General features: G+C 37.1%; 1 protein-coding gene across 4 annotated transcripts in view; it reads left to right on the top strand.

Moving 5' to 3' along the window:
* Positions 1–25,982, top strand: part of NAA16 (N-alpha-acetyltransferase 16, NatA auxiliary subunit) — a 66,088-nt gene extending 40,106 nt beyond the window's left edge. For all 4 annotated transcript variants that reach the window (XM_028106485.2, XM_028106478.2, XM_028106473.2 and 1 more), the window contains 11 exons: positions 2,514–2,586; positions 4,911–5,080; positions 5,433–5,585; positions 10,663–10,791; positions 16,370–16,583; positions 17,794–17,987; positions 19,191–19,299; positions 19,742–19,840; positions 20,351–20,494; positions 23,250–23,347; positions 24,619–25,982. In XM_028106485.2, the coding sequence (XP_027962286.1) occupies positions 2,514–2,586; positions 4,911–5,080; positions 5,433–5,585; positions 10,663–10,791; positions 16,370–16,583; positions 17,794–17,987; positions 19,191–19,299; positions 19,742–19,840; positions 20,351–20,494; positions 23,250–23,347; positions 24,619–24,816 (1,581 nt within the window). In that variant the 3' untranslated portion in view covers positions 24,817–25,982. The remainder of the gene's footprint in view (positions 1–2,513; positions 2,587–4,910; positions 5,081–5,432; positions 5,586–10,662; positions 10,792–16,369; positions 16,584–17,793; positions 17,988–19,190; positions 19,300–19,741; positions 19,841–20,350; positions 20,495–23,249; positions 23,348–24,618) is intronic.
* The last annotated feature ends 473 nt before the right edge of the window (positions 25,983–26,455 follow it).

Below are 26,455 nucleotides of genomic sequence, written 5' to 3'. Positions count from 1 at the left end.
CACCATTTGGGAAAAGACTGTCTGTCCCCATTGAGTGGTCTTGGCACCTGTGTCAAAAATCCTTTGACCACATATGTGAGGGTTTATTTCTGGGCTGTTTGTTATATTCCAGTAGTCCCTATGTCAGTCTTTATGCCAATACCACACTGTTTTGATTACTATCCTATAACTTACTGTAGTAAGTTTTGAAATCTGGAGTGTGAGTCCTCTAGTTTTGTTCTTTAACAAATTGTTCTCGCTATTTTGGGTTTCTTGAGAGTCTGTGTGAATTTTAGGATGGGCTTTTTCTTTCTGCAAAAAAAAAACAAAACCAGGAACAAAACACACACAAAAAAACATTATTGGGATTCTGATAGTGATCACATTGAAGCTGTACATCTCTTTGGGTAGTATTGACATTAAAAATGTTTTTTATTGAAGTATAGTTGACAAGAATTGACATTTTAATAATGTTGTGTTCCAATCCATGAACATGGGATGTGTTTCGTTCATTTGCGTATTCCAGCCATATTTTGTAGTTTTCATTATACAAGTCATTCACTTCCTTGGTTAAGTTGATTCCTAAGTATTTTATTCTTTTTGATGCTATTGTGAATGGAATTGTTTTTATAGGTTTTTTTTTTTAGGTTGTTCATTGTTTCTGTATAGAAATACAACTGGTTTTTGCGTGTTGACTTTGTATCTTGTTACTTTGGTGAATTCATTTGTTAGTTTTAACAGTTTTTTTTTTGTTTTTGGAATTGTTGGGGTTTTTTTGAGGTAGGGGAGGGGCAGACAGAGAGAGACTCTTAAGCAGGTTCCACACTCAGCATGGAGCCTGACTCAGTGCTCGATCCCAGGACCCTGAGATCATTACCTGAGCTGAAATCAAGAGTCAGACACTTAACTGAGCCACCCCAGTACCCCGGAACTGTTAGGGGTTTTACAATTAAGGTCATACAATTTGCAGACAGAGATCATTTTATATTTTCCATGCTCTGGCTGATTTAATGGGAACCACTTGGTGTTTTGTGCACTAAAACTGATCAGGGAAAGTTTCCTGTCCTGCTCTTAGTCTCTAGTCTTAATGTATCCCTGTGAGTCCAGGAGAATTGCCTATTAGTTATAAATGTTCCGTGTCTCGTCCACTCATTGATACACCAAGTAGTTAGAAGCCACTTTCTGGAGCCTTGTTGCTTGGGTTAAATTCTGGCTCCACCATGGTACACTTTCAGCTTATTTTTATTTTCCTTTCACCTGTAAGATCAAGTTAATAATAGTGCACACCTCGCAGGGTTCTTCTGAGGACAAGTGAGTTAATACAAGTAAAGTACCTAAAACAGTGCCCTGTAGGGTTGACTAATTACTAAAATTATTATTTTAATACATGTAAAGCACTTATAACAGTTACTGGCTTCTTATTGTCGTTCCCATCTGGTATGTTCCTTTTGTCTGGTAGTATTAGTGGTATCCCAAGTTTTAAAACTAGAAAACTTTAAAATTATCACTATTAAAATAATACCACATTGGTCAGATACTATTAGAAGTTTTAATGGATTTCCTTCACTTTTAAAACCTTTACTCTTTAAAAAAAAAGATTTTATTTATTTGGAAGAGAAAGGGTGAGTGAGACAGAGCACAAGAAGGGGGGAGGGTCAGAGGGAGAAGCAGACTCCCTGCTCAGCCGAGAGCCTGATGCGGGACTCGATCCGGGACTCCGAGATTATAACCTGAGCGGGAAGGCAGATGCTTAACCAAAAACTGAGCCATCCAGGTGCCCTAAACCTTACTGTTTTGAAGTTCATAAATAAGATAGTTATATATTTTCCAGCTCATTCTGAGCAGTTAACATCAATAGGCACTTAAAACCAATTGTATAATATAAGCTGTTTTTTTTTCTTGCACTTCAGATTCATGTCACTTTTTGTTTGCCACCTTCAGGGCAGAGCACAGTTAACAGTGTGGCTTATCATATTTCATTCGGAGTTGAGGGGGCATTGAAATGCAAATTTGTTTATCAAAATGATCATTAAAAGTAAAGGGAGTGTAAACATCTAGTTTAGAGTTTACTTAACCTTTTCCATTGAATCACTATGTCATTTGGATCATTTCTCTTGACTTTTTTGTTATGAGTAAGTAGCTTTAGAAAATCTGAATACATAATGGTTTTCAGTTTCCCAATATAACAGTGAGAAGCAAAAGGCAAATAAACTATTGGAAAAAAAAAAAAAAGGTTTTGTAGTAATTTTTGTTCTTTGAAAACTCAAACCTCCTTATTGGGATGAGAAATTAATGAGATTCTGTTTTACTATTAATAAAGAAAACAGTATATTGTCTGTGTTTTTCTTGCTTTCCCCTCACACAGTGGGGAGCGGCGGGGGGGAGGTGGGGGGAGAACAGACACCCTAGTAGTTTAGTTAATTTATAGTCCTGAAATAACCTCTACATTGTTTCCAGATCTAATGTACTCCACAGTAAATACCAGTACCTTCAATAAAATATTTAAAAATTTTAAAACTATGTTTCTTTAACAGATTTCTATAATCCAGGAGCTTGTTACGAATTATGAAGCCTCTCTTAAAACGTGTGACTTTTTTAGCCCTTATGGTAAGTTTAAATTGATTGAATTGGAATTTGATTACTCATTTCAATCCAGTTTTAATCACTTACAATAAAACTAGCTTATATTTTATGTATGTGCTACATGAGACCTATTTACTAAATAGTTTTTGGATTAGTGAATGAAATGAGAAGAGCACTTTCAATCTTACTTAATTTAAATTTTCCATAATCTTGTGAGGTGGGAGTTAACTCTGTTTTAACATGAGTAAACAGACATGAGAGGTTGAGTGGCTTGCTAAGATCATACAGTTTATATTGAAACCTATTTTTCCCAAATTCCTACTTCTCTGTTCTTTCTATTCTTTTATTACTTTAAATTCTATATGATTTGGTGCTTTGTTTCTCTCTTTATAGGGACATATGTAAATCAAGGCATCTTAGTTTAGAAAACATTCTAGAATGCTTTCAGTCTTGCAGATGGTAACTTTAGTCGGAGTTCTTCACGTGTCTTTTACATGTTATCGCCCTTTTGTTTTTGTTAGTTTGAAACAAACTTCATAATAACAGACACAGAAGTAAATGGGAGAGTGAACCCTTGTGTCCCCATCACCCAGCCTCTGGCCAACATTTTGCCAGTCCTATCTGAAGTTATCTTCTGTCTACTTTCTTTTCTGGGGTATTTTTTAAAGCAGACATCCTGTTTAACCTGTCCGTACTTTAGCGTGCATCTCTAACTGTTTAAAACACTTACATAGAAGATGCAACCATGGTGCTATCTCACACAAATTAACGCTCATATCATAATATCTAACACCCAATCATGCAAGTTCCCCCAGTTACCTCAAAAAATGTCTGTATAATTGGCTCATTTGGCTCCAGCAAAAAGGTCTAGACTTTACGTTTGGTTATGTCTCTGATAGTCTTTTAATCTTGAGCAGTAACCTCCCCTCCCATTAAAAAACAAAACAAAACAAAATGCTATTTGTTGAAAGGTCATTTGTCTTATGGAACGTTCCATATTAGGGATTTGGCTGATTGCTTTCTCCTGGTATCATTTAATATATTTTGCTCTCCATATTTCCTGTAAACTTATAGTGAGATTCACAGGCTTGATTAGATCCAGGTTTTTGTGAATACTTACGTGATGCTTTGTACTTCCTGTTGTCTCACATCTGGAGCCAGAAGACATTCTGGTTGTTTCTCTTTGTGATGTTATGATTGGTCCGGGTTCAGACGTGGTCAGCCTCATCTGCTGGTTAAAAAGTTCCTCTTACCTGATGATTTTGGCAGTCCCTGAGGACCATTGCCTCAATCCCTTATTTCATTCGAGTCATTTTTTCCCCTGCATTTAATAACTAGAATGCTTCTTATAAAGAACTTGCCCTCATCAAATATTTGGTTCCCCTGAAATATGGTTTATATAAAAGGAACAGGATAGGTGTGCCTGGGTGGCTCAGGTCATGATCCCGGGGCCCTGCTCGGCGGGAAGCCCGCTTCTCCCTCTCCCACTCCCCCTGCTTGTGTTCCGTCTCTCGCTGTGTCTCTCTGTCAAATAAATAAATAAAATCTTAAAAAAAAAAAAAAGGAACAAGATAAATGCTTGTCTCTTTCCCTTATTTATTACTTGTTTTAATTTATGCTAATTTCTGTGTTTGCATTGTTCTTTCATTTGATTAGCTAGTCTAGGAAACCTGTTTTTTTCCTATGGTGTGGGTAAATTCTCCTTTCTCCTCTTTCTACCCAATTGCAGACCTGTGTGTCTTCCCTGCTGAAATCCATTTTGAGAGCTTGGTATTTCTTGATCTACTCCTCTGTAGCTCAGGGTTCAGAGTGGGCAACAGGATAGAACTCAGCTGACTGTGGGTGACTGCTTTCGTCACGTAGGAGGGTTCACTCCGTCTTGTCAGGAAGGTATCTTCATACGCTTCAACTTTGGCTTCCCCTGATGTAGGGTTGAGACCTAGGAAATGCAAAGCCCTGGCCTGTGTGGGTGTCTCGCAGTGGTTGTTAGGGACTTCTCTTCACCCATCTGTTTCCCCTGACTTTTCCTGGGCCTGCTGCCTTACATTCTCAGTCAGGGAATTCAGAGTTAGACCTATGGACCTCTTTCCCCCAGGACGGTTTCTTCGGAGTGACGTAGGGGTTAGAAGCCTGTGAAACCAGCATCTTGTTTCTCTGCCTGACTTCTGCTATTTGAACTTTATGGCATGAAGTCCTACCTTTCTCTTTTGAAATTGATTGTCTTTCTGCGTTTTTATTGCTTATTCTTATAGTAAGTATTAATTTCATCATGCGTTAAGGGAGAAAGTATGTGATTTGCTTTACTTTGCCTTCTTCTCTATAGTAATGTTATATTTGTTTGATTGCAGAGAATGGGGAGAAGGAACCCCCGACAACACTGCTCTGGGTTCAGTATTTCCTGGCACAGCACTTTGATAAACTTGGGCAATATTCTTTGGCTTTGGATTATATTAATGCTGCAATTGCTAGTACTCCAACTCTAATAGAATTATTCTATATGAAAGCAAAAATTTACAAGGTAAAATCTTAGTCATGTTTTTCAATAGTTGATGAATTTGATACTAAGAATCCCTGGAGTTTTTTCTATACCTAAAATAACTTCTAGGGTACCCTGATAATCTATTTCTAACACTAATAATCCTAGGGAGTTTTATGTTACATAGTGGTATAATCAGTGTATTAATCAGTGGTAATCCCTTGATACATCTCTTAGTAAATGTGAATGTAATTTATCGGAAGATTTCTAGATCTGTTTGATAGAAATGGTACCAAATTTCTAGTTTGTCTTTATCAACTTTTTCTATTTATATTTACCCATAATCTCTTAGTCATAAATACTGTGGTTTCTTTAATACTTTCATTTCTTAAAGCATATAGGTAATCTCAAAGAAGCTGCAAAGTGGATGGATGAAGCACAGTCTTTGGACACAGCTGATAGATTCATCAATTCGAAATGTGCAAAGTATATGCTTCGAGCAAATATGGTAAAAGAAGCAGAAGAAATGTGCTCCAAGTTCACAAGGGTAGGAAATACCATACATGAGCATGTACTTTTCTGAGTTTAAAATTAAACTTCAGGTCTTTGATGATTTGTGAAGTTTGCCACTAAAATTCAAAAGAATTCACTTTTTGTTACTATTTGTATGAATCCCATCTAGGTTGAGTCCTGAGTATGGTTTCTTCCTGTGGTTGAGTGTGTGTGCGTGCTTCTGGTGGCAGGTGGTTGGAAGACAGTCCTAGGAACACAATACCTTTATACACAAACAAGCAATATGCCAGACTTCGGTGCTTATGTGTAATATTCAGTTTACAACTTTTTTGTCTCATTAGTAACTTGTGGCAGCTTTTTAATTTCTCTCTTACAATTGTTTCAGAACTGCTCATAGAATTCTTTCTGTGTAGAACTAACATTTGTGGGGGTGCCCTGGGTGGCTCAGTCGGTTAAGCCTTCAACTGTGGGTTTCAGCTCAGGTCATGATCTCAGGGTCATGAGATCAAGCCCCACGTCAGGCTCCACTCTCTGTAGAGTCTGCTTGAGATTCTCTCTCTCTGCCCCTCCCCCCACTCGCGTGCACATGCTCTCTCTCTCTCTCAAATAACTAAATCTTTAAAAAAAAAAAAGGACTAACATTTGTGGACTATAGTCTCTGGCATTTTAGAATTTAAGTTCTCCAAAATTGTTGGGCTAAACATCTATTCCTTTCCTTTCCCTCCTTCACCATCCTTACATATTTTTTACCACGTGGACTTTCTATCTTGTTATGAAAATAATAAGTTTATGGTTAAAATATATGTAGACTAGGGGTGCCTGCGTGGCTCAGTCATTAAGCATCTGCCTTTGGCTCAAGTCATGATCCCGGGGCCTTGGGATCGAGCCCCGCATTGGGCTCCCTGCTCGGCGGGAAGCCTGCTTCTCCCTCTCCCGCTCCCCCAGTTTGTGTTCCCTCTCTCGCTGTGTCTCTCTGTCAAATAAATAAATAAATAAGTCTTTAAAAAAATATATATATATGTAGACTAATGGAACAGGTAAGGTCAGAAACAGATTCACGCATATTTGGAAACTTGGTATATAGCCAGAGGTGCTTTCAGAATCAGAGCTGGAAAGACATTGCTGACACAATGAGTTATTTGTATTGACAAAAATAAAATGACATTCTTCTAGTGCACATAAATCAGTTGCATCTTGATTAAAGAAAGTATTGTGATTTATCTTTAGAGTTTGAGGTAGGAAGCATTTCTTAAGGCACTGAAAACCTTAAGTGTAAGAGTAAAATTAATATATTTGACCATATTAAAATTAAAGTTTACCTATAACAAAAATAACCATAAGCAAAATAAGCATAGAATTGGAGAAGGTATTTCCAGTCCATATGATGGAATAAGAACTTATAAAGAACTCCACAAAGAATTCACTGAAATGGTTATTTAATACACATTGAATGTGACTTTGAGGCATAATGAGGAAACCATGTTTCCAAGTGTAGTTTCCTACTTTTAATGAAGATACTTGGGAATAAATAATTTTTACCTCCAAGTGCACATTACGTGCACAGTGGAGGGCTTTAGTGCTGGTGTTTGTGAGTAAATGATTTTAGATGAAAGTAAGTTGGCACTGTGCCCTGTGATACTAAGGTATTCCTAATACAGCCCCAGTGTACCACCTTCCTTAACTGTTAACTAGATTCTGGTTGTGTTGGGGTGTTTATAAAAACCTCCTATAATTTAGAAGTCACAGAATAGCTTGAGCTTTTATTGTGAAAATTTAACTACTTAGAAGAATGTCATAGAAACAAAAATACACTAAACCTCAATAAGAGAAAGACAAGAGAAACATTGGCAAAGCGTGTGAATAGTTAGTTCACAGAAGTGGAAAATGGAATGGCCAAAAAAGTTGCTTTCATTAGTAATCAGGGAAACAGTAAGATCTCATTTTGTACTATCAAAGTGGCATAAACTTAAGTCTGGTGTTAGTAGGTATTGATAAATAATCTGTCATATATACAGATATTTCATATATACATATATGTCATATATATGACATATATGTGTATTAGAGACAACAAATAGTATATAGGTAGTAGCCTTTTATGAAAATTTAAATGTGTGCTATCTGTGTGTGTGTAATATGTGTATATATATATATATCTCACACATTTAAATTTTCTTTAAAGGCTACTACCTATACACCATTTGTTGTCTCTTGCTCATCATAAAAATGGCTTTTTCTTCTGAACCTGCCTGAATTCTACTTTCTTATATTTAGAGTAATGCAAATAATTTGTATACCATTTGTAAGGGGAAATAGAAAGCTTTAACAGTTACTAAGCACTGAGCTAAGTACTTTATATCCATAATCTCACTTAATCCTACCAGTCCTGATATCATTAGTCCCATGTTACAGTTTTTTTTTTTTTTAAGATTTTATTTATTTATTTGACAGAGAGAGACACAATGAGAGAGGGAACACAAGCAGGGGGAGTGGGAGAGGGAGAAGCAGGCTTCCCGCGGAGCAGGGAGCCTGATGTGAGGCTTGATCCCAGGACGCTGGGATTATGACCTGAGCCGAAGGCAGATGCTTAATGACTGAGCCACCCAGGCGCCCCAGTCCCATGTTATAGTTAAGAAAATATTTAGAGTGGGGGCGCCTGGGTGGCTCAGTCGGTTAAGTGTCTGTCTTCGGCTCAGGTCGTGATCTCAGGGTCCTGGGATCGAGCCCCACATCGGTTTCCCTGCTCTGCGGGAAGCCCGCTTCTCCCACTCCCACTCCCCCTGCTTGGGTTCCTGCTGTCGCTATCTCTCTCTCTGTCAAATAAATAAATAAAATCTTTAAGAAAAAAAATATTTAGAGTGATCAGGTTCTGTGCCAGCTGGAGATCACCCAGCTAGTCATTCAATTTGGAGCCAGGATTCTAGCTTAAGGGTCTCTGACACTAAAACCCATGTTTTAGAATTGTAATAGGAGCAGAAACTGCACTGACTAATGTTTCTGAAATTCACATGCTGCAGGATCAACAGATGCAAAATGGTAGATGTATTGTGGGGGAAAACCATTAGCAAGAATGATGGGTATCAGGTTAGGAGAAAGAAAAATAAAATGAGGACAATCATGATAGTGTTTATGCTCACGTAGCACTGAACCATGTGTTGGCATTTTGTAGCAAGGTGATCGAGGCTCTGAAGGGGTCACATAGTACAGAGTGCTGGGGCTCACAGGCTTCCATGTCCTTCGCACTGCAGCACAGTTTTGGAGATGGGAAGACAGTACAAGAATAGATGTAAAAGCAGCAGTGTTTGTGCAGAAGAGAACCACCTGGAAGGCCAGGGCGGAGATGAGAAGGAAAGTGCAAGTAAAATGAGCGTACACAACTTCTGAAGTTGAGTAAGTCCAGTGATTTTAAAAACCAACACGCACATGTGCACCCCAAGCCACACTCAGCCAGGATGTGTCTGAAAAGGCACGACAGAATGAGGAAGAAGGGGAAAGGTTGGCTGTTTGAGGAGAGGAGTCTCTGAAATCTGTGGTCCAGCTGGCTTGTCAGAATTGCGTCTGGTCACCTACTCTTCTTGACAAGTTGTCCTGCCGGATGGAGAGCTGCTTCTGTTGGGCCAGGCGTGTCCATAATGGTGGCGGATAGCCCTCTGAGCCAGAGGAGGAAGACTGCTTAAGCTTCAACAGTCACTTCACATCTGATTATAAGTGATTCTATCTGATGCTAATAAGTCAGTGAAGTGGCACATTTCCTTCTTGCAGATTTTCCACAGGTTTTTTAGAGTTTCTGTACAGAGTTGCTGATGCAAACTGGACAGTTCTAGTTAGTAAAGATTTTCAAATGAAAAATAATGTAGATTTCTTACAAAAATATGTAGTTATCAAAAAATGGAAAATACTTACAACCATAAGGAAGAAATAGCATACACCTATAATTCCATTTACTGAGAGATAACCAGTGTTTATACTTTTAATGAGAATGCTGAAAATTGAACTGGTCACCCAAAAATGAGTGTGAAAAAGAACTGAAGACTGAAATTATTTATGTACGTGTACCTTTACCATCTTCCCTGGTGGGGCACATAAAATATATTTGAAATAACTCTTTTTTTTTTAAGATTTTTTTAAACTTTTATTCATTTGAGATAGAGACAGAGGAAGCACAAGCAGGGGGAGAGGCAGAAGGAGAGGGAGAAGCAGGCTCCCGGCCGAGCTGAGAGCTGGATGTGGGGCTCGATCCCAGGACCTGGAGATCATGACCTGAGCTGAAGGCAGACGCTTAACCATCTGAGCCACCCAGGTGCCCCTGAAATAACTCTTGTAAATTGTGACAAAGCTTCAGTGGCCCTCCATTGAAACTAGGTACTTTAGGTCTTACACTCTGCTCAGAATTCTCATTGAACCCGAGTTAACAAGTATTCTTCACAAGTACCCTTATTTGGCTTCGTCAGCCACTGCAAATGAGAGGAGCTGGCATGGAACAGGAAGCAGATGCACGGACATGAAGACAGTATCAACCGATAGCCTAAGATGAAGGGAGGAGACTGGGACCCTGGAAAGCAGGCTTGGAACTATTCCTAACAGATTCAGCAATAATGGGTGTACATCATGGTGACCCTGAGCCATCAAGGAAAGGCCAAACAGCATTTGCTTAAAAAGAAGCTAGGCAATGCTTCATAGGATTACTGCCTTAAATGGTTCGTTCATTCATTAAGTAGGCTTCACGCCCGGCATGGAGCCCAACACAGGGCTTGAACTCAACCCTGAGATCAAGATGTGAGCTGAGATCAAGAGTCAAGACACTTCACCAGCTAAGCCACCAGGCGCCCCTGTCTTAAATAGTTTAAATAGAAGTTTTGGTGTTCAAAAACTTAGCTTCAGCCATCTGATATCTTTTCTGGGTAGAGTGTTGAATACCCCAACAGAGCTGGGTAAAGAAGACATTACGTAATTTTGAATCAGCAGGAGCCTTTGGAAGCACCTTGAGATATTTGTTTATTGCTATTTATTGTCATAATAATACTTGTAGCCATAGTTGTAAAAGAGAAAATGAGGTTTTTAGGATCTCGTTTATTGTTTGCTTCCTATATTTATGAATGCTTCCTTTTCAGGAAGGAACATCTGCCATGGAAAATCTAAATGAAATGCAGTGTATGTGGTTTCAAACCGAATGCATTTCTGCTTACCAGCGTTTGGGGAGGTACGGGGATGCCTTGAAAAAATGCCATGAAGTAGAAAGGGTAAGTTGTAGAATTTTGACTTTATTTTTCTCCTGTAAGGTGACGAAAAAAGCAGGTTGATTTCTACATGGGATCATCTACCTGTTCTAACTACTTTGGAAACTTCATCGTGAAAAAAAAATCTGGATCTTTAGGCTTTCAGACTTTCAGAAGTTGTGAACAAACATGACTGCTTTTTGGATCCTCAGATGGTTATGATTGTGACATGTCTGCATAATTTGGTCTGCGGGAAGAAGGAAAAAGATTGATTTATCAAGCCATTATTGCCGTTATTAACATATATTCAGAATTTGTATTTCATAATCGGGCCATTGTTTGATTCCGTCACTAGGCCAGCAGGACACACAAGCTGATGGCCACCTCTTTCCCCTTTACGTCAGGATCTGCTCTGTAGTCAGCCTCTCTCCAGTTTGTCTTCCCAGGATATTTGTTCTCTTCGGAACAGCAGTCTGTGGCTGCTTTGCAGGCTTATTGTATTACTTGCTGTTAGGATTATGTGTGATGTGCCTTAGTGAGGGGACTTTTCTTTTCCTTTGTGTGAATTTTGTTTTCCTGTTCTTTGTCATCTCTGAAGCACTCTCCTTCCAAATGGACAACAGGAGGAAAAGAGCCACAAAAGCGCGCCTGAGGCAGTCCTCAGCAGCCCTCAGTTGGGGGCTCAGTCGGCACCACTGCTCCCATGCTGACGCAGTCAGGTGAGCCTGATGTCTGCACTCGGCAGTCACTTTGGCCTTTTTCCCGTGTGAAACCTCTGACGTGACCCAGGAGAAAGGCTCAGTCTTAGGGGGTGGCTTTTGCTGGGAACTGGAACGAGGATTCTACCTGAGCCCTTTCAGAAATAACCTAGTTTGTTTGTTTGTTTGGGGGTTTCTTTGTTTTCTTTTTAAGCCTGGGCTTGATGGCTCTATCTCTGGGGAAAATCCTCATCTTCTCCTTGAAAAGATAGAAAGCCCTCAGAAGATACGTGAAATATTGAGGCAATATCCAAGCCTTCTCGTTTAAATCCGGCTCTTATTTCTGTGATGAAACCCTAGATCACGAGCTTGTTTCAGCACTCCTAGATGACTAGCACTTCAAACACATTCTTCTTGTTGTTAAGGAAAGATAACATTCGTATGAACCAGGACGTTCTCAGTGAGCAATAGATTGTTTCCTGAATGAAGAAGGTACTTATGGATCAGTAATTCCAGTACAACCATAGCTAGAAATTCACCACATTTTCTGTGAAAAGTGAAATTTGCACATCCTTAGGATCATTATATTTCCAGCTTCAGCCCCACCCCTCCTAGCATTAATGACTACATGTTCCTTTGTAATATTTATTGAGGATTGTTAGAATATGATGAATAGCTGTTCCATTACTAAGTTTCATTTAGATTATACTCTCCCTTAAATTTATAGTGATGTTGGCTGAATAACATGAAATAAATTTCTGTAATGTCAGATCAATTATGTCTAGTTCAAGAAATATGATTTGACTGGTAGAAAGCATTTTTGAAGAAAAAAATTATAGAAAATCATTGACTATCAGAGATTAAAATATGGCAGAAATTGTCACCTTCTGTTCATGTTACATAATTATTGCTAGAAGCTTTACTGTTTTTATTTCAGATTTGTTAGTGCTTGAAAGAACTAGACACAGATTTAAAAAAAAAAGGGAGCTGGGGTGCCTGGGTGGCTCAGTCATTAAGCGTCTGCCCTCGGCTCGGGTCGTGATCCCAGGGTCCTGGGATCGAGCCCTGCATTGGGCTCCCTGCGTCAGGCTTCCTGCTCTGGGCTCTCTGCTCTGGGCTCTCTGCTCCGGGCTCCCTGCTCGGTGAGAAGCCTGCTTTTCCCTCTCCCACTCCTCCTGCTTGTATTCCCTCTCTTGCTGTCTCTCTTTCTCAGTCAAATAAATAAATAAAATCTTAAAAAAAAAAAAAGCCTTTTCTTATGCCACTTGTAAGCTAGTCTTTTATAGTGAGTAATTCATAGTAAAAGTAAGGCTTAACTCTACTAGTGGTTTTATGTAGAAATGTGAATGCTTAGTACAAATAGGGTGATTAAATATTTATTGGCTGATTAATGCTAAAATTCATTTCTAATAAAATTAACATAATCTAAAAGAATTCTTAATGTAATTTGTATGGATTTGAGAGTAATTACCGAATTCACAGATTTATCATAATAAGTATCGTGCATGAGTTGCTTTTGTGCCTGGATTTTAAGTATTTTAGTAAAGAAATGAGCACCTTTCAGAAATAAAACTTTGCAGTTTACCTTCACCTTCAATAAATACAGATAAAAGTTCAAATAAGGGCTAGGCCTTTCTTCTGCCTTCAAAAATCCATTCAAGAATTCTCTCTTCAAGGGCGGTTTCAGCTATGACACATATTGCTGTGAGCTTTTAGTAATTGGATTTAGAATGTTAGAATTCTGGAATGGTCCAGTGTAGTACTTGTTCTGCTTTCATCTTGCCCCCCTCAGAGGATTTTAGGATTATATGTAAAGGTTATGAAGTCCACCCCAGTCTGTTTAGAACTTGAGTTTTATTAAAAACAAAACAACCATCTTCAGAATATTGGATATGAACTTGTGTTCAGAATAATTTTAAACTATTTTATCTTTTAAGAATTTCTTTCTTTTCCTTTTTTTCCAGGTGATTAGTTTCTCATCATTTTAGTGTGCTGGTTTATATCTGAAACAGAGCAGCAATATATAGTTCTAAAACTTTATAAGATCTAGGATTTCTGATAGATCAGAACCATAGGTAGTTCATAACGTGATCTTCTAGTGCATCTTAATCTTGATCCAATTGACATGTGCTTTATAATGACAGATTTTCTATAAAGGGCATGGAGTTGCGTACTACCCTAGTTGGTCTGGTTATTATTTTTTGAGTCAGAGGTTTTTGTTGCCTTTCTGTATCAGAGCTCTTGTTGGTCTCCTCCAGGAACTCTGAGAAGTAATGGAGTGGGAGAATCTGGGTGAGAAGACAGGGACTAATAGGGAATTCTTAAAGGAATCCACACTTTTAAACTGTGAATAGCATTTCTTAATTCTCCGCTGACTTGTCTTTGATTCAGGCCTAATTTTGACAAGTTAAGCAATTCCTGCCAGCATTGCCCTCCCCTCCCCCACCCCAAAAGAACGAGTAGTTTATGTTGAGGGGGAAAATTGAGTTAAAAGCCTGAGCTATATGTTAAAATTTGGGTACCTAGTTTCTGCAAGAAGCTGATAGGTGACCACATTGTGTTATTGTTTGGCTAAAGTATGGAGAAACTAACTTCACCTGTTTGTGTCAGCTAGTAGATTTTTATGTTTTATAAATCTGGAGACTTAAAAAAAATCACCCCAAGGTAGTGTAAGGGAGATTTTGTGGTGATGGAATAGTTCTGTGTCTTGATTGTGGTGGTAGTTACATGAATCTACATATGTGATAAAATCACCTAGAACTATATACTCACATTGTACCAATGTCAGTTTTTTGGTTTTGTTCTCAAACTGTTGTTATATAGGATGTAACTCTTACGGGGAAACTGAGAGAAGAGTATACAGGATATCTCTACGCTACGTTTGTAACTTCCTCTGAATCTATAATTATTCCAAAATAAAAAGTTTTTAAAAAAGAAAATCAAGCTAAGATTACTTAGTTGTTTCTAAGTAGGATTCTGCAATATAGCGTTTCTTCCCAAAGCAGAATTATTTTGTTAGTATCCTCCTTTTTCTAATGTACTCCAGCCATATCCTGTCCACCACTGTTAGCTTACTATAGAGTGACCAACATCCAGGTTTGCCTGGGGCAGAGCATGTTCTTAAGACACAGGGCTTTCATTGGAAAACCCGGGAAAGCCCCAGACAAGCTGGGATAAGTTGGTTACCCTATGTATGGAAGACTAACTGGAGAGAGGCAGCCTGTGGGCTGTTGCTGATAAAGAGGCGGCTTAAATGTTTGTGGTTCCCTCCGGCTCCCTCTAAGACTGGACTTAGCATCTGTGTCTGCTAAAGCTGCTAGAGTATCTCTTGAAACTTGTGTCTGCCTTTTTACACACAAATGTTTGTCAATTTTAAAAAAGTCCTGTAATCTCTTAGATGTTATTGCATTATGTATTCCTTGATTTTTGGCGCTGCCATTTTTCCTCAGTTGTATTGAATTTTAAGATCTTAAGGTGCTAGACGTAACTTGATATACGTTAACCACGAACAGCTCTATGAAATATGTAATCCTTTGATTAAAAAAGAGGTTCATGTTAATTCTTATGAGTTGATTTGTCTTATTGATGAGAGGAATGCAATTTTCAAATATAACCTATTAAAGCATGATTCTTAAAGTTATCAGCTAATGTTAAAGGTTCATTTTTCCCCCCCTCCACACTGTGTACTCTTATTCTTTTTATCTTAGAATTATTCCCTTAAAGTCTCAGGTACTTAATGTAATTCTGTGTATAGAGTATTTCTAATTACCAACACAACTAAAATTATGAAATGATGTGGACAATTACTAAGGTGTCTTCTGCACAGTGAGTTACTTTGGCCCCCAGGACAGAGGGCAGATGAAGTAGGAGAAGAGCTTAATCTGGTCTTGTGTATTGAATCATTCATTTTTCTATGTATTTTTGGAGAAGCTAAAATAGAGGAAAAGAAAGAAGATGGAGGTAGAGATGCATATAGGAAAGAAAATAAAAGTATACATTGTTTTGAAGTAGGGATGTTAATTGTCTTCTTGCCATGTAAGGAATTAGTTCTTTAACTTCTGGGGCCATAGACCCTTTGAGAATTGAATGAGAGCCTTGAACTCTCTCCTTAGGAAAATGTTATTATGCTTGTTTATACATAGACTACAGATTAAGAACCGTTGCTAAAATGGAACGTTGGTAGATTAATGGAGTTTATTGAATGAGAAAAAAATCATAATGCTCTGTGTCCAGTGAAATTTAAAATATCTTCTTATTTGATTCCTTAACAACTTTATGAAATTGGCCATATAGATTTCTTTCTCCTCACTTAGATTAAATATTTGAGGCTGTAGGAAATTAAGAGGTTACACATGCCTGATAAGTAGCTTCTCTCTTGAGATGGCAAAAATTGTGCTTACTGAATGTTAGGCCCTATGCCAGGCAGTAGGGATAGAGATGACAGGGCTTACCCTCAAAGAACTTACAGTTGAGTAGAACAGTCTGATTTGTGAACACTTACTGTGAGCCTATATGTATTTGACCTTTATTCAGAGCTCTGTTTAACTCTGCCATGCTGATTTTTGGGGAATACTGAGGAGAAATATTTCATTAGAGCGAAAAATGAATATGTACTGATTTCAGGGTTTAAAAAAATCTGATCATCTAACTTACTACACAGAAATTGAGTATCATCACAAAACATGATTTATAGGAAATGGCTGAGGATTGTTGTAACAGAAACTTACGTTGAATACAAAGAACAGTTTGATGTCTTTTGTAGTGTTAAGGACTGCTCAGTCGAGAGGGCAACTAAGTGAAATTGTGACTGTTTACATTGTATTAGGGGCTTTTATGATTTTCTTTTTAGAAATAGACATTATTGACATATATGTAAGGGATAATTTTATGGTTTTTTTTTAAAGCATTTTTTTGAGATAACCGATGATCAGTTTGACTTCCATACATACTGCATGAGAAAGATGACCCTTCGTGCCTATGTTGACCTTTTGAGATTAGAAGATATACTCAGAAGACATGCCTTCTATTTCAAGGCTGCTAGATCAGCGATTGAAATATACTTGAAATTGTATGATAACCCCTTAACCAATGAGAGCAAACAACAAGAAATTAATTCAGGTAACCGAAAAAGGAACTTACTTTAAAAGGATTGAAAAGAACACTACATTTCAGAATGTCATTAGCATAAACAACATATAGAAAAGCATATTGTCAAAACATCAGGTAGCTTCTTTGCTAAAAAACAAACAAACGGTGGGCGGGGGAGGGAGGGGCTTAGAAAAGATCAGCCGGATTGTGTTCTGTAGCTCACACTTCTAAATAGCCCTAATGGATGACTTGCAATCTTATTTATTTATTTTAAAGATTTTTTTTTAAAAGTAATCTCTGCACCCAGCATGGGGCTCGAACTCACAACCCCGAGATCAAGAGTCCCACGTTCCACCAACTGAGCCAGCCAGGCTCCCTGCAATCATTTTTATTTTTATCTTCAGTAAAGCCAATTAGGGAAAAATAGAAATATCTGGGTTCTTTTTCTTTCTTTCTTTTTTTTTTTTAATAGCTGAGCCCCTTTGGGAAAAATATATATTTACAACTTCTAGTGCCTAGTTGATTGAAAATAATAGTGCCAATGAGAACATCTGTACAGATTTTTATTCACTAAAATGTTAGTATCTATAAATATTTGAGAGAGTAGCATGCAGGCAAATTTCTGAACAGATCACAAGTATGTGTAAATGCATTGTCTCACTTATCCTTGATATATTCCAAGAGGATTGTTGGTGTCATCACCCCACTGCATGCAGATTGGGACTTGAGACTCAGTAAGATGAAGTGATTTGCCCCAAGTCATGTATTGTGTAGGAGGTGGAACTGGGCCAAAATTGATTGATTTTATTATTAATTTTTATTACTATTTAGAATTAATTTTAGTTGATGCAGTATTTGCTGATTGCCTTCTGTGTGCCAGGGTATGTGCTAGGCAGTGGGGATACACTTTCTAAAAACCTCTTTTTCTGGGGCGCCTGGGTGGCTCAGTCGTTAAGCGTCTGCCTTCAGCTCAGGTCATGATCCTAGGGTCCTGGGATCGAGCCCCACGTCGGGCTCCCCCTGTTTGTGCTCTCTCTCTCTCTGTCTCTCTCTTGCTGTGTCTCTGTCAAATAAATAAAATCTTAAAAAAAAAAAAAGCAAACAAACCTCTGTATCCTTGCGCCTTCCCCTTTTTCCCTGTGTAAGCTGTATTGCTTTAATACAGTACTGTGTATTGCAGAAGAATGTGAGGAAGATGGAAACCTTGATTTAGAATTTGTATTCATTTGGATATTTATAGAAAACCTGTCAGCCAAAGAGTTGAAGAAAATGCTCAGTAAGCAAAGAAGAGCTCAGAAAAAGGCTAAACTGGAAGAAGAGAGAAAGCATGCAGAAAGGGAACGCCAACAAAAAAATCAAAAGAAAAAAAGAGATGAAGAAGAAGAAGAAGCCAGTGGTCTCAAAGAAGAACTTATACCTGAAAAATTAGAAAGGGTGAGATGAATTTGCTGTCTTTGTAGGATTTATGTTATTTAGTTCTGTTCTGGTCATGAACGTGTTTTAATTCAATCTAGAGATTGGAAGCCATTTTGTAATATTTCAAGGTAATTATGATAGTAGTTAATTGTTTTTGAGAGGTAATATGCAAATTTTGGTTAATGCAAATTATACATAGAATTGTAGTTGTGGTGGGCAGCATAGCGGCCCTTTAAATCTGGCCACATTCCAAATCCTGAAATTTGAGAATGTGTTACATTACATGGCAAAGGGGAATTAATGAGGCAGATGGCCTTAAAATAAGGAAGTTCGCCTAGATTATCTGGGTGAGCCCAGTATAATCACAGTGGGTCTTCAAAGTAGAGGGAGACAGGAGAGGGGGTTGGAGTGGCATGAGGAGGACTCAGCCCTCTGTTAAGTGGTTCTGAAGAGGGAATGAGGGAGCCACAAACGGAGATTGTGGGCAGCCTTGAGGAGCTGAAAAGGGCACTGAAACACACTCTTCCTTAGAGCCTCCTAAGGGGACGTGGTCCTGCTGGCGCCTTGATTTTTAAGCCCCGCCAGACGCATGTTGGACTATAGACCTACGGAACTGCCAAGATAATAACTGTGTGTTGCTTTTTATTGACACTCAAGTTTTGGTAATTTGTTACAGCAGCCAGACAATTATCTATTACATCTGGAAACATAGATCTTGATAGGTTTTAGCTACAAAGAGAAAGCACTTCATCTCTGGGATTTTCTCAAAGTGTCCATAGTTATTTAGGGATCAGATTTAGGGAAATATTTAACTTTCAGGTTTATTTACTGAGGAATCTAGTATAAGGATTTTAAATTGGTCATTTTTTCCAGTTACATGATGCAATTGTATTTGCCTCCTTACTTTAAATGTTTCAAGAATAAGCGTTCTCAGTATTTGGTGTTCCATCTCCTTAGTCTATGGAATAATTTCTTGGACTTTTTGGAGTTTTATGAGATTATATTAATTTTATGATCAGAAAAACAATAGCGCTATTTCCATTTTGAAATTATTGACTATTTTGAATTTGTTTACAGATGATAGTTTTAAAATGTTTTCTTATTTGGTCAAATAAAGAGAACTGTAAATTACTTTAGATATGTATTAATATGAGATTGGGGGAAATTTAACTTGTGTAGCTGTTTTTAAATGTAATAATTTTCCTTTCTGTTTCAAAATAGATAGAAAATCCATTAGAAGAAGCTATCAAGTTCCTTATACCTCTTAAGAACCTTGTTGCTGATAACATTGACACTCATCTGTTAGCATTTGAAATATATTTTAGAAAAGGTAATCGTTTGAATTCAGTTGTTAGTCCTTATTATATTGGTGACCATATTCAGTGTAATCTTTATCAGTTAGATTAGTTTTCTTTTCATTTGTTAGAGTTCCATATCAGCCCTCCACAAAGGCGCCCAATCCCTTTTTCCTTTGCTACTCAAAACTTCACAGGGCTATCAGTTAGAATATTATGATCAAATCCATTCTGAGAATAGTTCGAACAGTCATACAAATTATTTACCTGAAGCATTCAATTCTACATGATTTCAACCTTTCCTTTAGAAAATAAAAGTTGTCTTTGATAACCAAAGTCAGCTTTGAATTTTGCTTATGAATGTTACAGGAAAGGTAACATTCTGTTACTGGAATTTAAGTGAGGCTAAAATAAAGTGACTAAAATAACATACATAAGTATTGATGCTGTTAACCTTTATATTGTTTTCTGACATAGGGAAGTTTCTGTTAATGCTGCAGTCTGTCAAACGAGCTTTTGCTATCAACAGTAATCACCCACGGTTACATGAATGTTTAATTAAATTTTCTAAATCTGGTAAGTATAAAAAAGGTAATATTAATGTAAAAGCAAATATGACAGTTCAGCAGTCTTCCATTAAGCTGGACATTAAAGAGATTGGCAATAATATAAGGCAAAAAAAGGATAATATTTATAGTGCATTGGGCGCCTGGGTGGCTCAGTTGTTGGGCTTCTGCCTTCTGCTCGGGTCCTGGTCCCAGGGTCCTGGGATTGAGTCCCACATTCGAGCAGGGAGCCTGCTTCTCCCTCTTCCTCTCCCCCTGCTTGTGTTCCTGCTCTCACTATCTCTGTCAAAAAAAAAAAAAAAAAAAAATCTATAGTGCATCTGTAAATTAAACATGCTAGCAAAGATATGCTAGAAATTAGTGCATTTTTAAGCTAGAATGTATTTATATTCCAAAGGAGCAATATTTTTACTATGTAAAATATATCAAGCTTAATAATAAATATAAATGTATTTTGGTTGATTTTGTTTCAAAGGACAGATTAAAAAAAAATTTAATTCCAAATGTTTTGTTTTTATAGTGTCTAATCATAGTAATCTTCCAGACATTGTGAGCAAAGTTCTATCTCAAGAAATGCAGAAAATACTTGTCAACAAGGATTTGGAAAGTTTTAATGAGGATTTTCTCAAACACAATGCTACCTCTCTTCAGCATCTGCTTTCAGGTCAGTGTCTGACTCCCGGGGTTAAAACATTTATGGAAGAGGTTAGAATGTGATGAAAACTTTAAAAGTTTAGAAAGATTTTAGCCTTACAAATTATCATAGAAAAAGAGATGAACACAATACCATTTTTGATCTTTCAAATTAAGAAAGGTTTTTTTTTTGTTTGGGAAAAGGAGATGAAAGTCTGGTGGAGACATGGTGAATAAGCACTCTTGTATTTTGCTGCTGGAAGTGTAAACTGGCCCAGCCATTTAGGAAAGCAGTCTGTCATTCTTAGTAAGAGTTCCACTTCAGGGCACCTGGGGGCTCAGTCGGTTGGGTGTCTGTCTGACTCTTGTTGGTTTCGGCTCATGTTATGATCTCAGGTTATGATTGAGTCCATGCGGGGCTCTGCGCTGAGGGGAATCTGCTTGAGATTCTCTCCCCGATCCCCTCATGCGTGTGCACACACGCGCTCTCTCTCTCTCTCAAATAAATAAGATAAATCTTAAAAAAAAGATTTTTTAACTGCTCATTTTTTCTTTATGTGTACACTAATGCTTTTATTATGTAAAAATATAGCTGGATTTTGTTGTAGCTATTGTTTTATTCCTATTTAATTTTCTCAGTCTTAAAATAGCCAAAAAAAAAAAAAGAGCTTCACATTATCTGTGATTTTTTGCTCTAGTTATACTTTTGTAAATAATTTTGAAGAATTAATCCAAAGCAGAGATAAAGCTTTAAGTGTAAAGTAACTGAAATGCTGTGAGTGTGGGAAATAGAATGGAAACAAATTTCATGTTTGTCTAAGAAGAGGGGAAATAGTAGGTTTGTAATGAAATGGAAAACCAGGCAGTCCTGTAAAATGATGTTTATTCAGAAAATTTGTAATAACGGGGGTAAATAATTTTATAATACATACACAGAATTAACATACAACATAATCTCAACTATGTAAAAAAAAAACCTACGTGGGTTCAAGGCTGAAAAGAAATACATATGGAAGTTTAAGTGGTTGCCTTCGTGGTTTGTGGTTATGAGTAATTTATTTTTTCTTGTATTTTTACTACTTTATGTATTTTGTATTTCGAGGATTTATTTATATCTTGCCTGTTAGAGGAAGGATTTTAGGCAGTTTATACAAATTCATAAAATGACAAAATGGCATGGATGGACAAGATGGTAAACTGGACAAAAGATTGTGGAAAAGGAATTGGGGACAAAATGAAGTATATAATATAATTAACTATGCTCCTACAATAAGCCATATACTTAAATATTTCAACTTAAGTTTTCTTGTTCTAAAGGGAAACTTCTTGATTCTGATGTCTGTGGGAAAAAAATCCTATGAAAAATTACAATTTCTTGGTAGTAAGGGCAGATAAGAATTTCTCTTCAAGAATACAGGATAATGAAAGAAAACATTTCTTCATTGTTATTATGGGAAATGCCTTCCCAAATATGTGAAATTCTCAGGAAAAGTAATTTTGCCACATAAAAATAAAAACCATAAACTGAGAAGGCTGGGGCGTGGCTGGCTCAGTCAGTAGAGCATGTGACTCTTGATCTCAGGGTTGTGAGCTCGAGCCCCCTGTTGGGGGAAGAGGTTACTTAATAAGTAAAAATTTAAAAAAAAAGAAAGTCAAAAGGCCAATTGGAAAAAAAAATTTACAGATATGCAACTAATAAAAAAGCTAATAATATATGTAGCACTCTTGTAAATTAACAATAAACAATATAAATTGATAAAAGCCCAATAGAAAAATGAGCATAGAGTATGGACCAGGAGATATAGGAGATACAGACATGGAGGAAGAGGTTATTAATTGAATGAATACCTGTTGTCTCCACTGTGAAAGGGAAGGCTTCCCAGGTGAATTCTACCAAACATTTAAAGAGGAGTTAATACCTATTCTTCTCAAACTATTCCCAAAAATAGAAGAGGAAGAAAAACTTCCCAAGTTCATTCTATGAGGTCAGCATTACCCCAATACCAAAACCAGATAAAGACAGTACAAAAAGAGAACTACAGGCCAATATCCCTGATGAACATAGATGCAAAACTCCTCAACAAAATATTCGCAAACCATATCCAACAATACGTTAAAAAATTGTTCACCACGATCAAGTGGGATTTCTTCCTGGGTTGCAAGGGTTTAGTAGTTGCAAAACATTGCATCAATGAGAGAGAAAGGGTAAACACCATATGATCATTTTGGTGGATGCAGAAAAAAATTACATAGGAATAGGAATAAAAACAAAAACCTTTAAAAATTATTTTCTTTGTGAACATGCAAGCATTTTCCTTTTGTCCCTCTGCCACAATTCTCTGTGACAGTAATTTTTTCCTTAGTTGTTTTATTTGAGGATATCATCTTTAAAAAATGATTTTGGCTGAAATATTGATTGATGCTTCAGGGTAGCCTATATTTATATTTTGAGTTATAGCATTTTAGGGGGAGGGGTGGTTCTTAAATCTGGTCTCCTGGTAAGTAAGCGTTTGACAACCATCTCTTTTTAACAGAAGAAGCCCTGATGTGCAGCATTTTGCCATAATGTAAACACTCCCATTGTAGCCCCAGTCTGTCAATGGGATGTCATTGAATTGGGATTTGGGCGGAAACTTTGCATCTGGCTCCCAAGTCCTGGTAGGAGCCAGCTCCAACCCACTGCTGATTAAACACTTGGAACCCTATTTTAAGTCACTGGTTGATGTCAATCAAATCAGTTTTAAGATCTAGGAGTTCACTCATTTTGTAGTGTCTTGGTATTTCAGGGGCTAAAATGATGTATTTTCTGGACAAGTCAAGGCAAGAGAAAGCAATTGCTATTGCCACTAGATTGGATGAAACAATAAAAGATAAAAATGTAAAGGTAAGATTTTTCAGATTGATTTTTACAAATTTATGGATACTGAGTGCTCTGACAAAACACGTGTCTTTACAACAGAATTCTTGAGTGGACCTTCAGAGTTAGGTCTGGATTTGGATCTCAGCTCTACCAGTTACGTATTTGTCACACGCATTAGGCAAATTTCCATTTCTTGGCTTGCTCTTCCTCATTTATAAAATAAGGATGAAAATACAGGCGTACCTGGGAGATACTGTGGGTTCGACTCCAGACCACTGCTAATAAAATGAATAGCACAACAAAGTGAGTCCAGTGAAGTTTTTGGGTTCCCAGTGCATATAAAAGTTAAGTTTATACTATACTGTAGTCCGTTAAGTGGGCAATAGTGTTATGTCTGAAAAAACAATCTATATGCCTTAATTAAAAAAACAGTTAATTGCTAAAAAATGCTAACCATCATCTAAGGTTTCAGCGAGTTGTAATCACTGATGGCAGATCATCATAACAAATATAATAATAGTGAATAAGTTTGAGATATTTGCAAGAATTGCCAAAATAGGACACAGGGACACAAAGTGAGCAAATACTGTTGGGAAAATGGTGCCAGTCGACTTGCTCGACACAGGGCCGCCATAAGCCTTCAGTTTGTAAGACACACAGTATCTGCAAAGCGCCACAGAGCCAGGCATAGTAAGCCCTCAGTAAATGGGAACTAGTGTGGTTAATAAAGGACATTTTCATTTTTTTTTTTTTTTTAAAGAGACATTTTCATTTTAGGGATCAGTTTCGGAGAGTCACTTTTTCAAGTATTAGAATTTTACCATTTTTTTAAGGCTTTGCAGAATTGATTTCTAAAATGTTCCAGTTCTAAACTGAGGGTTGTTGGAGGGGAGGTGGATGGGGGGTGGGGTTACTGGGTGATGGGCCTTGGGGAGGGCACATGATAGGATGAGCACTGGGTGTTGTGTGCAGCTGATGAATCCCTGAGCTCTACCTATGAAACTAATAATACACCGTATGTTAATTAATGGAATTTAAATTTAAAAAATAAAAAATAATAAAATGTTCCCGTTTGGAGGTGATTACTTACTGTGGGTAGCAAGAAGTTATTTTACACTGAGGCCTTGCCAGTTTTCTTTTGCTTAATTAACACATTGCATCTTTTGATTGTTAAAGTGGTTAGTAACCAACCTTTTTTCTTAAAAATTATTTTTTTAAATTTTTATTGTTATGTTAATCACCATACATTACATCATTAGTTTAAAAATTATTTTTATTCTTGCCTTTTTTGATAGACTTTACTAAAGGTTTCCGAGGCACTGCTTGATGGCAGCTTTGGGAACTGTAATTCCCAGTATGAAGAATACAGGGTGGCCTGTCATAACCTGCTTCCTTTCACTTCCGCTTTCCTGCCCGGTGTGAACGAAATGGACGGCCACAGTGTGGCACTCAGCCGTACAGCTGACCATGATGTCTTGGCAAATGAAATTTGAGATCCCATAGAAAGATGGCTCCTGTAAGAGTCAGAGCTGAATTCAGATCAGGGTTTCCTTTTCAGGGTGTATTTTAATATAGGTATGAAATGGAATAATTGGATAGAATTTGTAAATGGAGTATTCTGTAAACTTATTTTATCCTTTATCTGACTCTGCCAATTTACATAAACATCTGTTGAAAATTACCTGTTTATACTTGTACAGTTTTCTTAATTTTCCGATTATCAGCATTGTGATGGGTGCTGTCACTTCTGTATCGTAAATATAATTTCTTATTAAGCTCAGTTGTATACAGCCCCATTGTATTATTTTCTTGAGATCCTGGTTTCAGAATCTGTGTTTTGATGTTATTGGTTTGTTGTATTATTGTTTATTTGCTTGCTTTTTAATTAAAGCACATCAGTTTTAAAGTGTAAACTGTATGTTAAAAACAATATGAAACTTTTTTTTGGCAGACATAGAGGTTTATTTTAAAATTTATTTCAGTTTGCCCTTTTTTCCACCTTAATTTTTTCATGATTTACCATTTCCTTCTTAATATCCATGAAAATGATACTTTCTATTGAATAAGAGTACTCCAGTTTTATGTAGATGATTCAGAATGTGGGGATTGGTTTGCCTCCTAATCATGGAAATTCACTGGTAAATTTGTTGCATATCCCTAGATCATTCTTTTAAAGACCCATGGGTAAGAATTGTGCTATCTTGATTAAATTGCTTCACGTGTTAACAAATAGTTTCTATCTAAGTGGTGTGCTTCAAGGGAGCGGAATAGGGAAGAATACAAATTTAAGGAAACATTCTTACTCTCATAGCCATGCATTGACTATTAAATACGTTTTTGTATCAGCAAAATGACAATTTAAACTATTTTTAGTTTAACTATTAAAGCATTGTTGAGCAATATTTTGGGGGGGAGTACAGGTTTTCGTTTTATCTTGTACAGAAAACAATAATGGAATCATTCAGTATATTTCTTTCAGAACTGTGTAAATATGTCTAATATTAATACGTCCCTTTAAGGCAAATATGAATTCAAAAAGGGAGATTTTATTTAGAGAAGCCATTCTAATTAAAACGGTTTTCCTTTGCCCTAAGCTATTTAGATTCATACTTGTTAAGAGAAAAAAAACTCACTGTAAAATAATGCCAACCTATATAATACTGTAATAAATTATTTTGTACACAGTTGCTTATTTGTATTTGTGTTATTATTTCACATAAAATATTTTTGCAAAATGTTTTTTCTTTGAAGGAATAAAAACTTAATCATCTTCATTTTTACAAGTTTATAAAAAAGAAAGTTGGTTATTAAAAAATAAACACCTACCAATAAATTCTGGTGCCACAGCAGCTTGGCTTCTTTTGAGTGTTTTAATAATTTTCAAGCTTGGCAGTCTTTGTCACCAAGTGATCCTGGCAAACATGTAATTCATTATGTTACTTTCAGCAAGATGCCACTTGCATAAATGATTCCCATTAATCGTAATGTGGAAATCATGCTGGCAGCGGCAGTCTTTTATTTCTTATTTCTGTTTTTTTCAGTGACAGTCTTGTTACAGGGTGGATACACTTGAAATGGGACGACTTGCGTTCACGAGCTGGAAGGCAGGATAAAGGGTGAAATCCAGTAGTG

This window comes from Eumetopias jubatus, unplaced genomic scaffold (assembly GCF_037043125.1).
Source record: "Eumetopias jubatus isolate StellerSeaLion01/CBP00866 unplaced genomic scaffold, mEumJub1_p1.0 scaffold_3, whole genome shotgun sequence".
Lineage (NCBI taxonomy): Eukaryota > Metazoa > Chordata > Mammalia > Carnivora > Otariidae > Eumetopias > Eumetopias jubatus.
This window is presented reverse-complemented; position numbering and strand designations above follow the sequence as displayed.